This window comes from Ctenopharyngodon idella, chromosome 20 (assembly GCF_019924925.1).
Source record: "Ctenopharyngodon idella isolate HZGC_01 chromosome 20, HZGC01, whole genome shotgun sequence".
In the NCBI taxonomy this organism is placed as follows: Eukaryota; Metazoa; Chordata; class Actinopteri; order Cypriniformes; family Xenocyprididae; genus Ctenopharyngodon; species Ctenopharyngodon idella.
In genome coordinates, this window is record NC_067239.1 from 32,755,838 (window position 1) to 32,771,021 (window position 15,184).

Here is a 15,184-nt window from a genome sequence, read left to right on the forward strand (position 1 = left end):
TCAAACTAGATGAATGTTTTAAAGACACAAACTAAACAAACGCACAAAACATCACAGAATTAATCAAATCCATTGATAATACTACTGATGTTTGCGCTGCTGTTTTCCCGCCAATAGATGATGTCACTTCCTGGAGTTTTATATGCCGCTAGGGAAGCGGATTTCATCTTTCAACAAAATAAATTTTGTCCGAAACATTTCGATTAGAGAAAAGAATAAAGAAAGAAAGAAAGAAATGGAATGTTTCCTAATAAATTGTCAGTAAAAGTTAGTGCGGCAGCCGAAACATGACAAAAATGAGCCCATCGCAGTATATTAACTTAGTAATGACAAAAAATGGTCAAGACCGTGAGACAGATATGACGGGGACTGTTGGAAAACCTCCACTATAGATTTAAACTGCCCAAGTTATTCCTGTTGAATGCGATGAGTCATCGCTGAAAAAAGGAACGCTCCGATCATCCCCCTGAACAAGGTTCGCTTCAGTCATCGCTGCATTAGGGAACGCCACGCCATTCGTCCGGGGGAAAAACAGCGCGAACAGGGAGCAGTTACGGTGAGTGACGTCACGTGCCTGCAGCGCGCGGCTGATCAGTTGGTTTGGGAGGCATTTCGGTTAGGAAGCGCTGAGTCCAACGAGAAACACAACAAACACACGATAATGACTTAGACTGAATGCAGCACAACTTAAGAAAGGTAAGTGAGCAACAACTCGACTCTATATGATTTCAGCTGTTCCTGTTCTGAGTTAAACAGAGACGCTGTGCGTTTGTTGAATCCTCCTGACAGACTCCCGCGCGTCCTCGAGCTCGAGCTGCCGTCTAACTTGTACTAGTTAGCGGCTAACCTCACCTATGGCTCCGTTTGTGTAAGTTTTCACTCGTCTTTGCATTCATACACGTTGCATGAAGATCATTTGTTAGTTTTATTACTGTAACATGCAGCGATCGCCATGTTCACTGTCCAACCGCCGCATACAGTATTCCAACACTTATAAATGAGGGAAAGTCTAAGCATTCAGTAAATATTATGCCTTCTTTAACATAAAATAGCGAATCAAGTGTTTATTTGAAAGAAAAACAGCCTAATTATGCAGACAGGTTATAGTGTGTAGCTTCATGTATGTTTTGAAAATCACAATAAACAGTTGCTTGTCGAAGTGTGTAATTTATTTGCACCAAACTTATTTATTTTTAATCGAATAAATAATAATAAAATAAAAAATATATTATTTTAAAAAATGATCGATTTTTTTTAATCGATTTACTAAACAGTTGCAGACAGGTTTCCGCCACACTCCCTCCGTCTGTAATTGGTCAGTTACAGTGATAGCCCCGCCCCTAACGCACGTCATTGGTTGAGTCATAAGTTGACATGTCGGCGACAGCTGCTGTGTGTAAAATCATATTATTCTGAGGAGCTTCTCTATATCAAGTGTGTTTTGCAAGATTACTGACATCAAATCTTTGAAAAATGCTTAGTGTTATTTCTTTTAACACTAATGTGGTATAATACATGTAAAATGGCTGTGCATCTAGTCAGTATTTTTGTCTCATTATATGGTTTCATGGGGTGTTTTATTTCTTCTGTCTGTTTAACCACTAATTTCCCTCTGTTTGTTTTTCCAGCAGTTTTCAGATGCTGAAATCACACGAATCATGTGGCAGATTTGACAGGTCTGTAAATGACCCGGCGTTTGAGCGCCCCGCAGCGATGGAGGAGACTACAGAGGAGGGAATGCTGGGAAATGATGACGCTATTAAAAACACAACAGAAGCCGATGGATTCGGTTGCGCTCAGGCTGTCGCTTTGAGAACCGAAAAGGATCATGGCAGCGAATCGGCCGTACAGAACGACAGTATTGACGTCACCCTGGAGAACGAGTCCGTCTGGAGCCGCTTTCACAGCCTCGGCACTGAGATGATCCTGACGGAGCAGGGCAGACGCATGTTTCCCTGCTGCCGTTTCCGTCTGAGTGGTTTAGACCCCCATCTCAGGTACTTCCTAGTCATGGATTTTACTCCTTTGGATGATTTCCGACACAGATGGAATGGGAAAACGTGGGAGCGCGACGGAACGGCTGAACCTCACCCTCAGAGTCCGGAGTGTTTTCATCCCGACTCTCCGGCTCTGGGTCAGCACTGGATGGACGGCCCGGTGTCCTTCTATAAGGTGAAGTTAACGCACAGCACTCTGGAGCGGGACGCTGGCGTGCTTCTGCATCCCATGCGTCGCTACCAGCCGCGCCTTTTCGTGGTTCCCGCGAGCGTGTGTCCGGAGCGCTCCGTTCCGCTGGAGGGTCCCGACGTTCACATGTTCACCTTCCCTCTGACAGAGTTCTACGCCGTGACCAGCTACCAGAACCCGCAGATAACCCGGCTTAAAATCGACTGCAATCCCTTCATGTTGGCGTTCAGAGAAGACGGGCCGAGTGCTCGCCTCATCCAGAACAAACTCGGACTCGCTCTGACCGGCAGGTCTCCGTCACGGCCGTCTGTTGCCAATCACACCGGGAATAACGGAAAGGTGTCCGCTGGAGATCAACACCTCAGGTATGTCTGTAGATACGTGACTGTTGTGCTCTACTAGCTTTGGCTCGCTTTAATAACTGAGCCACACAGTTTTCATGAGATACATGACGGTGTTTCTTCTTTTTCCCGTACGGCAGCTCAACACACGCGCATCAGGAATCTGAGTCCTGTGAAGGAGGAGGAATCCTGTCAATCGACAGTGAAGGTGGACGGCTCATCAGACCCAGAGATGAACCAGCAGCTTCTTTAGATTCTGAATCTACTGAAGACGTGATGACGGATCCGGCGAGACCTCATATCAGTCAACCGCTGGGCGTAACCAGCCGCAGGAAACCCGCCGTTCCTTCGACCGGTCCGACTCTTTCTGCCGCCTGTAATGCCAAGCGTGTTTACCGGAGGCGCATGAAGGGAGCATGGAAAGCCAAGGCTAAATGGTGGTCCAATGTGAAGTACGCGAGAGCGGCTGCTGCCCGGGTCAACAAAGCCATGGACGTGTCCATGCAGCCGGACCTGGAGGACGTGGATGGTGTCTTGTTTGTGTCCTTCACTGCAAAGGTATGATCAGGCTTCAAGTCTTGGTGTCTCTGTTCCTGCAGAGGCATTTCAGAGATAACACAGACACAAATTAACATGAATGAACATGAACATTTTACTCAGAATGAACAAAATGTTTTATTATCCTTTGACAAGACTGGTATCAGTGACACAGGTGGATCTGTTACTGTTTATTTCACAGGAGGCGCTTGACGTTCATGTCGGAAACATGCGGAAATCTGTACAATCATCTCCATCATCACACACACAAAATCAGACGGAGAACTCGCTGCCTGATAAAGGTCTGAACGTGTCTGATCATGGTTTATCTGCAGCAGACAGAATCTCTGAGCATGAGCTTGTGTTACTGCAGCATCTGAAGCAGCTGAAGAACAGACAGATCCTTCATCCTGGGCTTCAACAAGGTGAATACACATACACATACACATACACACACACACATACACACACGAGCCTCATTTGAGCACCAGGATCTGTGATTAATGCATTCCTCAAACATTGTAGCTCCTGTCATCCAATAATCACAATATTCTTTGATACTTTTGATATGAAACAAATTCTGTCAGTTTCATCAGTAAATTCAGTCAATAAATGTGTTTTTGTCTCTTTAATGTGTGACGGATCATGAAGCGATCATCTCTTCCCCTTTTACTACTAGGTACAGCAGCAAATAAACATCAGAAGATTCAGAACAACTTACTGAAATGAATCATGTGTCATGTGATCCATCAATCAGTGTTTCAACCGCCGAAAGTCACATAATGCCACATTTAAGACATTCAATGACCATAAACTCGATATTCAACTCTAGAGAGGAGTGTTCTGATACATATATGCACTATATTACATATTTATTATATATTTACTCGTTTTTAGATGGACATTTTACGCTTTTTAGATGGATGCCGAGGCTTTTTAGGTCGGGTAGAATCTACGATCTCCAGTTCCTTCGCTAATTTTAATTTTAATTTTAATTAATAGTAATATATTTCTGTCAGTTTCTTCACGTTAATCTGAACTTTTATTTCGGCGGGTTTATTTTGAGTTTCTCTGTGTATCTGACGATAGTTTTCTCAAATGAAATGATGAAGTGGAGAGAAACACTAATTAAACATCACTAGTTTCGGCTCTCAAAAACTATTTTCAATCGCCAGATTTTCATTGCATCACTAGTTAAGATCTCATGACTCGTTCAGCCAGCAGTGAGAGCTCGTTCTAGTCAGCTCAGCTCTGTTAAAATCAGTCCAGCAGATAATGTGAAAAGTTTGCAGCGTGTCACTCATAAACCGTCTGCAGTCCGTCTGTTGCTCTGGTATTGTCCGGCTTATTCATTTCTGTTTTCATTTTTTACACAGTTGGGTTGAAACTGAGTCTTCTGGATCCAGCTGCTCCCATAGACCTACATTATCTCGGAGTTCATTTACCTTCGCCTGTTCTCGACCTCACGCCATCCTCCTGTAAGCACAATAACTCTTCATGGCATTTGATGTTCTTTCTTTATTTTCTTAATGCAGATTTGATTAAAGAAATTGTAGTAATGGAGTCACCGTTGACATTAATAAGATTATTAATGTCAGTTTTTGCCTTTTGTGGGTCTTAACAGTAACATCGGGGAGTACACACAGTATTGGGGTTGGATCAGACCCGTCTGACCGATACTTGATCCCGCAAAAATCACAGCATTGAAGCCGATACCGAATATCGGATCAGTGCATCCCTAATAGGACCATGTGAAGTTTAAATTTTCCATTTAAATTTTAATAGTTAAATGAAGTTTTGATAACCAAAAAGCATGTCTAATTAATTGAAATCATTAAAATTACAAACTTTAACAACAAATTATTAAAAGTTTAACAAAGATTTAATTTTCCAAACCTATGAAATCCGTTTTATTTTTCAGAGACCCTTGCTATTAATAATATACATGAACAATAATTTTACAGCATTTGTTAAGTGTGCATTAACTAATCTTAACTTTGATAGATAAACATTAAGATTAATAAATGCTGTAGAAGTGTTGTTTGTTTATTTCACCTTAACTGATGTTAAAACTTTACAATGAGGCTTTATTTGTTACCAGTTTATTTGTGTGTATTTGAAGTTTTTTATTTATTTATTTACCCATCAACAACTAGCCTAGCTCTTCGTTTGTGTCCAGATGCTCCTTTCGTGTCGCGGACCGGGAAGACTAATGATCTGACCCGGATCAAGGGCTGGATGGAGAAGTTCAGTTCCAAGAGTGCAGCTGACAGTAAGAACATGAACAATAAAAGCTCCTTTATTTATTTGAATTCACTTTTTATAATTTTATTTTTTTTTTTAAGGCAACCATTCTGCATTTTCCTCGGACATGTTGGATGAGTATCTTGAAAGTGAAGGCCAGCAGATCAGTGACCGCGCCGCTGTGTTTTCAACAAGCTCTCCATCACCGGTGGTCTATCAGCTGCCCGTCAAAAGCAGCAGTTACGTCCGAACCCTGGACAGTGTTCTTCAGACGCGGAGCGTGACACCAAACGTGTGTTCATCCAGACCTCCAGTAAACATTGTGCGTTCTTCCTCGAGAAGCACCTCTCAGCTCTCGCTTCAAGACCATCATCCTAAAGTGTCCAGCGGAAGAGCCAGAAAAGGTTATTCCAGACATGGGAGGAGGTACCGTCGTCATAGGCACCAGCTGAGGTTCAACATAGAAGCTGTCGATGGATCGCAGTCCTCCACATCGGCTAAAAGTCTCACTGAGCTCTTGGCACAAGAAGAACACGCCGTCTTTCATGGCAGGAGTCCCACTTACATCACCACTGAGAGAGCGAGCTTTGCCTTGAGTTCACTGCTGACCACAGAGGTAGGAGCCATCACAAACACTTCTACTTGAGTTACTACGGTATACTAGTAACTAGGGTTCACATTCAGAATATATATGAGAATTACAATGTTCATGTAAACACTGATAACTGCAGCATCTGAATGATTGTGCTTTCATCTGTACAGATGGCGGTGAAGACGACACGGTTCAGCACGTGGCACGACAACGACGAAGCTTGCGTGAAGCACTTCTGCCGGCTGGGCTGCGTCTGTCACAGTCTGAACAGAGAGATTCGCGGATCCACCCACTGCAGACGAGTGCAGTGCATGTTCAGCTGCGGCTGCTTCAAGCACAAGATCCTTCTGATCCGCTCACCAGAACTGAGCCAAACGCACAACACCAGCAGCCTGATGGCCTTCCGTGAGTCACTGTTATTATCATTTTTAGTTTTATTGTGATATTTTCCATTTTCAGTTCAGTTAACTATAATAACTGGTGCAAGTGAATTTTCTATGTGGCTGTGTGAAATGCTCGTGCACTTATTCTCCATGAAACACTGGGTTGATCTGAGACGTCACATGTCTTCTGTTGTCAACAGCCATTGCTGACCAAGGATCAGACAGCAGGCCTGCGCCGGCTCTCCGAGTGACCAGCCTGTGGAAGAGGAGACTGCATGAGGACGACCTCGAGCCGCTCTTCACTCCTAAAGCAGCCGGTGTGCCGAGACGAGCGCAGCGCTTACACACCTACACGCCACGGCCCAATCCTCAGGTTCTTTCCCAGGACATTTCATAGTCTTCAGCGTCTGAGCTGATGTCGTGCTTGTGCAAAACACTGTCCCATCCGAGCTAGGAAGCGTTTGTGTGCGCAAATGCTTCCTACTGTATTATTTGAATATTTGCGTTTGCTGTAATTTCCTGTTGGCTTGTCGCATCACAGGTGCAGGAGAAGGATCCAGTTTACCTGTTCTTGGAGAGCATGATGACTTGTGCTCGTGTGCGAGAGTACAACAGTAACCCTCCGCCGCAGGTGCACTTACTGCCGCCCAAGAGACCTGATGAAGCGGTACTTTATCCACACAAACACACCGTGATCTTCTCCTCACTTCCTGTTTATGACTTTGTCTTATTCTCTCCCACTGATTGCAGATCAATGACGTGTCTCAGTCGCATCTCACTAGTCCAGGTCAGTAAGACACACTAAAGAAAGATGAACATGGAATAGGTCCTGTTTAAGTCTGAGGTGACAGAAATGTTACAGCGAAGTTATTTCATATTTTGTTCTTTTTGTTCGTCCAGGCGTGACTGCAGGAGAGCCAGAGCCCACTAGAGTGCTGGAGATCATTTCTCGGTGTAACTGGGAGTCCCATCGGTCTCTGGTGCTGAAAGAACTGTTTCGCTGCATCAACATGAACTGCCTCTCATCTGTTTTCTCTGTTGACATCTACAAAGTGGAACTACTCTCAAAAAATCTTAAAATGGACGGGTCCAGCTCCATGTTAACCTACAAGGTCTGCGTGTCCCTCGCTGAGAAGCCAGGAAAGACTCGCGAGCCGAAGCAGGACGCGAAGAAGCGAGAGGATGCGCTGAGAAATCCTTCCTCTCAGAAAGTCAACAAACTAAATGAGCGTGTTAATGACAGTCTGAACACCATAGAGGCAAAGCACTTTCCTCTTCTGTCACGCGTCGTTCCTGCTGGTATTCTGAAGGCTGATAAGAAGACGTTAGTGGGTTCTGGTCCAATCAAGGTGAAGTCTCGTACAGTTTGAATCATCAGACAGCTGAGACACTAGGCTCTGAATAGTGTTGGTCTCTGAATGTTAGGCATAAACTTCCTTGTTTACTGATTTCAGGTCAATGGGAAAACGTACACTCAGGCTAAACTGCTGCTGGGCCGAATGGGAGCGTTGCATCCAGCCAACCGTCTGGCAGCGTATGTGACTGGCAGGATAAAACCAGCGCCTCAAAACACCAGCCACGGCAGATCAGTTTCCAAAACGCCTCAGGTCAGGACGAGGTGTTCAAACTCGACTCCAGCGCGTGATCCCTCCAAACGTACAGGTAAGACACATTCAAGCGTCACTGTTTTTGATTTTTAACCCATTGGTCTGTATAACACAGATCTTCTCTTACTTTGTCCTGTTTAGTGAGGCAAGCAAACCAGAGTAAAGCAGCTTTCAAAGCGCCAGCTCCCCAAACTCTGGCCATCTTCAAGGCTCCTGATGGCATCAAAAGCACACCAACCCTCTTCATATTCTCACATGTTCCCAATCCTGTAGCTCCACCTCCAAACCCCACATCAACATCTAATCATATGACATCATCTAAGCCTGGGCTAGATCTGAACACTGTAGCCCCGCCCCCTTCTGTCCCGAACGCTGTAGCTCCGCCCCTCTCTGGCGCTGCACCACTGTCTAAGGGTGAGACGGTTCTCCCGGCTTCTGCTCTTCCTCCGGGACAGCAGGTGGTGCTGCAGCCAGTCGCGGGGATGACAGGAGTGAACATGTGTCAGTTCAACGGACAGATGATTCAGCTGGTGCCCGTCCCTGCAGCGCCACACATGCAGCTCCAGAGCAGCGCAGGTCAGTGCCACAACCTGCTGTTCAGAATTTTATTTTCCCAAATTATGTCTTCCATTTTAGTTTTTCAGGATTCTGAATTACATTTCAATAATTAAAAATGATGTTTAATCACACTCTCGTCCATATCACCATCACCGTCCTACGCCAAATTCTGTCACATAATGCAGTAAATTCCTTTTTTATGACTTGAAACCGTTTGTGTTTCCTGCATCATGGAAATCATAGAATGTGGCCTGCATTCAAATGTAACATTCTCGCTTTGATTCTCAACAGGAAGTGCTCAACAGGAAGCGCAAACACCTACACAACTACCTCAGATGACCAAATCTATATTAAATCCAGCACCTTCACAAAAGCCTTTTCCATTCATTGCACCCAGAATCCATCCAGTTCCGGGAAACAGCAGCTTTACCATTGGAAGTGGTGTACAGAACGGTTTTCTTGCTAAGAATAACACGTTTTCCTTCCGGATATGCCCGCCTGCTGCTGAGGGCAAGACCACGGGGCTCGAACAGACAGAATCAGGAGGATCCCCTTCCACTTTGTTACTTCCTGGAGGATATAGGTTAATAAAACTGCCAATGTTGGTCCAACCCAGTGTGAATCCCGAGAGCAGCCCGTCTGGGTCACACGTGATGACCGAAAGCACCGAGAAATCAACCGCAAGCTCTGAAGAAAACCCTACGAGCTGCAGCCACGCTGAAGACACTGGTGAAGACCCAACCAGACACCAGCCCGCCGTTTCTATCAAAACAGAACCAAGTGAAACTCCAACAGACGCTCCTCCAGTTGTCATAAAAGTAGAGCCTTACAGTGACTCGCTGCAAACAGACAAACATCACGACACGAGTGAACATCTGTGCAGTGACGGTGAGCAGGAGTATGTTCGCATTAAGATTGAGGAACCCTCCGAAATGAACCAGTCGAATCCGTCAGATGACAACCAGAACAAAGACTCGCCGCACTGCGTAACGGTCAAAATGGAGGAACCAGACGGTGAGACGGACATCAAACATTGTCTTAAAGCCTCTGAAAGCAGCGGCCCGGTACAGACAGAGAAATCGCCCTCCGTTTCTGATGCCCTCAGTGAAGCTCAACAACATCTGAAAACAAACAGTGTTGGTGATTTTTCATGCCCTTTATTCGTGAGTCCGATCTCGGCGTTCTCAAAGCTAACATTCGCTGTCCCTTTGCTTCCGGCTCAAACAAAAACACCAGAAGAGCCGCGTGAACACGCATGTGCTACACCTGCTGACGGCAGTGATTCTTTCAGCAGAAGGGCCAATCGCAGGCCTCAAGAGCTTCAGAACCGCATCCAGTGGCTGTGGAAAAGAAAACCACAAGCTTTGACCTCGGACGATCCTCCTGCTGTTTCTGATGGAGAACTCGCTGCAGGCGTTGATGACTCGAGCAGTGCGCTCATGTATTCCAGTGATGGATGGACCACTGAAGACAGTGTAAGTCGTCACTGAATCAGCCTCTGATTGGATGAAGAATGAGCGTCCAGTTGCATTAGCATACCAAATCCTCTAAAATCACATAACATGTATTATATCATCTCTGTCAGGCGGAGTTGGACAAAACGTTGAGGCTTTACATATGTCTGTGTCATTATTATTCACATTTTACCAAAATCAAGCTCAAATGGAGTTTTTGACCAGCGAATGTCAGACATACAGGTGCTGGTCATATAATTAGAATATCATCAAAAAGTTCATTTTTTTATTATAAATTATTTTTAAAAATGAAACTTTCATATATTCTAGATTCCCTACATGTAAAGTAAAACATTTCAAAAGTTTTTTTTTTAAATTTTGATGATTAGAGCGTACAGCTCATGAAAGTCCAAAATCCAGTATTTCAAAATATTAGAATATTTCCTAAAATCAATCAAAAAATGGATTTGCAAAACAGAAAAGTTCAAGTTCTTTAAAGTATGTTCTTTTGTGCACTCAATACTTGATCGGCAGGACATATTACAGCAAATGACTTGCTCCTAGCACAAATTACTGCATCAGTGAAGTGTGGCATGGAAGTGATCAGCCTGTGGCACTGCTGAGGCACTATTGAGCCTTCAGATCATCTGTATATTGTTGGATCAAGTGTTTCTCATCTTTCTCTTGAAAATATCCCATAGATTCAGGTCAGGCATATTGGCTGGCCAATAAAGCACAGTAATATCATGGTCAGCAAACCACTTGGAAGTGGTTTTTGCACTGTGGGCAGGTGCTAAAGTTCTGCTGGAAAAGGAAATCAGCATCTCCATAAAGCTTGTCAGCAGATGGAAGCATAAAGTGCTTCAAAATCTCCTGGAAGATGGCTGCATTGACTTTGCACTTGATAAAACACAATGGACCAACACCAGCAGACGTCACGCCCCCCCCAAATCATTATTGACTTCAGAAACTTCACACTAGACTTCAAGCAGCTTGGATTCTGTGCCTCTCCAGTCTTCCTTCAGACTCTGGGACCATGATTTCAACATGAAATGCAAAATTTACTTTTATCTGAAAAGAGGACTTTCGACCACTGTTCACTGTCCAGTTCTTTTTCTCCTTAGCCCAGGTAAGATGCTTCTGACGTTGTCTCTGGTTCAGAAGTGGCTTGGTAGTCCTTTTCCTGAAGATGTCTGAGTGTGGTGACTCTTGATGCACTGACTCCGGCTTCATTCTACTCATTGTGAAGCTCTCCCAAGTGTTTGAATCGGCTTTACTTGACAGTATTCTCAAGCTTGCGGTCATCCCTGTTGCTTGTGCACCTTTGCCTACCCAATTTCTTCCTTCCAGTCAACTTTGCATTTAATATGCTTTGATACATCTCTCTGTAAACAGCCACCCCATTCAGTAATGACCTTCTGTGACTTACTCTCTTTGTGGAGGGTGTCAATGATTGTCTCCTGGACCATTGCCAAGTCAGCAGTCTTCCCCATTAGTGTGGTTTCAAAAAACAAAAGATACCCGGATTTTATACTGTAGGGATGGTCATTTAATGAAACTCAAATGTAAATATTCTAATATTTTGAGATACTGGATTTTGGACTTTCATTAGCTGTACGCTCTAATCAACAAATTTACAAAAAAAAACTTTTGAAATATTTTACTTTACATGTAGGGAATCTAGAATATATGAAAGTTTCATTTTTTAAAATAATTTACAATAAAAAAATGAACTTTTTCACGATATTCTAATTATATGACCAGCACCTGTATACATGTCTTGTCCGTCATTACTTTTTCATCAACTTAGAGGTTATGAAGTTTATTGTAGCTCAGTTTTTTCTGTCATTTGGCCAAAATATCATGTTAAGACTGTTTAAGACAGTATTAGTTGTAATCCGATGACAAAACCTAGACTAAGACACTCTTTTCCACTCCTCAAATACATAAAACATCAGCCTTATATATATATATATATATATATATATATATGTGTGTGTTTCTTGAGTGAAGAAAATGCTTTTTTTATTCAAACAAAGTTCTTTATTTATCATTGTATTGCAAACAAGCAGAGACGTTCCTTCATTCACAACAGAGGTGGGTGGAGTTATGAGGTTTGACTGACAGTTTGAGGAGCCGCGAGGTTTAGTCACAAGCTCTTTTTAATACTTTTGGTTAAATATTTGCAAAACCCACAGACCGATATAAAGGGTGACCGAGAGGAATGATTTATGAAAAACAAAATAAAAATGCCGCCCGACAGCGACGACACAAATAAACTTGAACTGAATTAAAATTGTTTAATATTTTAACCCCAGAATGAGAAGAGCAGTGAAGACGATGTTGACATTGAGACGTTCGAGGCGGAGGATGAGAGGAATATCTGGCGCTTAAGAGAAAAGGCAAGACGGTGAGTCGATTATGAGTTTTGTTTCTTTGACATGAGTTATGATCTTTCATCTCACACATTCATTCAGCTGGTGTTGCACATACTGATCAGCTGGTTTATTCTCTTCAGGAAAACACAGCAAGCAGCTCCACGTCAGTGGCTCGTGAGTCTCTTCCTTTGTTTTCTTTCCCACAAATGCTTGATGTTTCTGAATCCCTTTGAGCTAAAATATGGAGATTTTAAGTTAATATTTCAATCATTTAACAATACATGTTCATGGTTCTTTGATGTCGGATAATGGTCACGTGACAAATAAAATATTTAATCTTTTTTTCTAAAATTCATTATTAACTGAGCCAAATCTCTGATCAACAAACATTTATATCGGTTAATCCACACTCCATCTCTGTATACTGGTGCGTAAACACACAATATATATACATGAAAATGAGGGTGAGCGTGGACAGGTTGTGACCTGTTGTGTTTAGTAAAAATAAAATATTTGTATCAGCTGATCACCTGATCATCTTTACATTTTTCCATCTGAAGGCTAAACCGGTAGGAAAAGCGGCCCATCATGCAGTGCGGCTGATGTCAGATCTGCCTCTGTACAAGCGCACGTGGCGTCTGAATCAAGCGCTGAGAGAAAGGAAGCGTCAGGTTGAGTTGCAGCGCAGTTTGGACTCGTTGAGGAGGACGCTGTGTGTCGAAGAACACGTGAGGATGAGCACTGAAGACCTGCTCCGTCAGGTGCGTCACAAACCTGCACACATCACTGAGAGTCATGCTGGACTGATGGAGTAATGCAGCGTCCCAACAGAGAACATCACAGCGTTTATTGTGTTTCGTCTGACGCTCTGAGACCAACTCATTTATGATGGAGGAAAAAGAGCTTGATTGAAGAAACTCACATTTTTATTACTGATATTTTACACCAGTCTTCCAGGAAGTGATGATATTGTTCTCTTGAGCACATGGGATGGAAACACTGCTTTATCCACAAATGTTTTATGCCATATTCCAAGTTAAATTCACAACTTTGGATGAAAATCTGATCATTTTCTCGCTGTGTTTCAGGCTCGTCAGGTGATCACAGCTCTTGAGGACCACGGCAGGTCTCTGATGGCACAGAAACGGGCTCTGATCCAGCAGCATTCTCACTATCAGACTGTGATGTCACAGCGCTCTGGTACACAATACAGCAGCACACGAGCGTTTGTAGAGATCACAGCATCAGAAGCAGAGCAGCTCACCTGTTGTGACGTTTACAGATGATCATATTACTAACAAAATCAAAGTTAGTCTTGATAAAATTTACTTGATAAAAATCAGTGCAGATTTGACAGCAGAAAGACACGTGAAGGACGTTTGTACAGTTATAGTAAAACAGTCTAATCTCAGTCAGACACAGAAGGACTGGAGGAGATTGAGTGTTTTGATCATGTTGATGATTTCGAGGCCTGTCAGATATGAGTGAAAATAACACAGTTTCGTGACTCTTTCAGTGGCAGGAACAGAATCACATGTTAAACAGAAGGCAGCAGCTCCTTCATCCTACAGAAGTTCAGCAGAAACGCCTCAACACGAGCGATCCGGTGAGTTCAGATGATGATTCCAGTGTTTCCAGTCTGAAGATGAAAATATTCACGGTCTTCATGTGTTTGATCTTCAGAGCTGAAGAGAGCGTCACGTCTGCCCAACATCGTCCTGCAGTCCTTCACCGGGATTTAGAGAGATCCGTGATTCCACTTCATCCGTGTGAAAGCAGTCGGACAGAGGCTGAAACGAGACGTGATCCCGGTGCCGTTGGGCTGTGAACCTTCACACTAAGAATACCAGAGTAAAAACAGAGTATTCTGGAGTCAAATCCCTCACTCATGTGATTCATATTGAGCAATACTTCATTTTTCTGTTAATGATGGGTCAGATTGTCTGTTTTTCAGGTTTACAGCATTAGTTTGTACAGTGTTTGTAAAAAGCAGTTTAATATCTCTTGATAATGAGTTCATTAACCCACATTGGGCAGTTTTTTCTACGGCTTCCTGTTTAATACTGATTATGTATTTCTGTTGTTAAAGCGGATTCATTTTTGTGATTTATGAATCAGGCCTGTGTTTGTTTTCTGTCATAATCACTAAACTCATCTGGAAATATCGCAGATTTATCTTCATGCATTAATCTTGTAAAGTTTGTCTGTTTGTAAATTATGCAGATTTCTCTTTATCATATTGACATGGCCTCAGGATTGAGTTTATATTATGGCCTTGTGCATAAATAAAATTTAAATCCATGTAAATGTTTTGGTTTTATTGACCTGCATTAACAGGAGTTAAACACAAAACAACTTCTCATGCCTGACAGGAAGTGACGTGTGTGAACGTGTTTCCCGTCAGTTCTGGGTCGCTGCATGTAAAATCAGGCATGCGCACAAGAGGCCTAATTTATGTTGCAGTTGTGATTTACTTGCATATGCGTTTAAATGATTTAAAACATTAAAATAGTGTTTTCATATTTATGCTAATGGAACATTAGTGCTCATTGTTTCTACAAATGTTTTGTTTTGTATAAATATTAAAAATATATACTTTTTATTTATAACTTACATAACTATTCCAAAAACCTTTTATATTCATGGAAAACCTTAGAAACCAGGCGTGTACTTCTAATTTTAAAGGCCCAATTTTTAATAACAAATAATGCGCAGTTGTGTTTTATTTGCATATGCGTTTTAAAATTAACGTTAATGGCACGTTAGTGCTTGTATTGCCTTATATAAATATTAAAATATATGAATTGGATATTTGATTTTAAAATTACATAAATATGTTTTATATATATATATATATATATATGTAATATAATTACTCTCTGTTAGGTGCTCATGAATATGTA

At 42.6% G+C, this 15,184-nt stretch overlaps 1 protein-coding gene across 4 annotated transcripts; it reads left to right on the plus strand.

Annotated features, from left to right (window-relative positions):
• The first annotated feature begins 537 nt into the window (after positions 1-537).
• magl (MAX dimerization protein MGA-like) lies at positions 538-14,588 on the plus strand. 4 transcript variants are annotated; one of them, XM_051874220.1, is made up of 22 exons: positions 538-696; positions 790-868; positions 1,629-2,552; positions 2,669-3,086; positions 3,268-3,490; positions 4,442-4,543; positions 5,245-5,337; positions 5,411-5,925; positions 6,072-6,306; positions 6,485-6,657; positions 6,826-6,951; positions 7,035-7,071; positions 7,185-7,633; positions 7,739-7,946; positions 8,033-8,467; positions 8,741-9,924; positions 12,222-12,313; positions 12,422-12,455; positions 12,842-13,042; positions 13,370-13,481; positions 13,798-13,887; positions 13,965-14,588. In XM_051874220.1, exons 2-22 carry the CDS (start codon positions 855-857, stop codon positions 14,021-14,023), a joined length of 5,724 nt encoding a protein of 1,907 aa, XP_051730180.1. In that variant the 5' UTR covers positions 538-696; positions 790-854; the 3' UTR covers positions 14,024-14,588. The 4 variants fall into 4 exon arrangements, with proteins under 4 accessions (XP_051730180.1, XP_051730181.1, XP_051730182.1 ...); XM_051874221.1 differs by having other exon boundaries at positions 1,632-2,552; XM_051874222.1 differs by lacking the exon at positions 790-868 and having other exon boundaries at positions 547-696.
• The last annotated feature ends 596 nt before the right edge of the window (positions 14,589-15,184 follow it).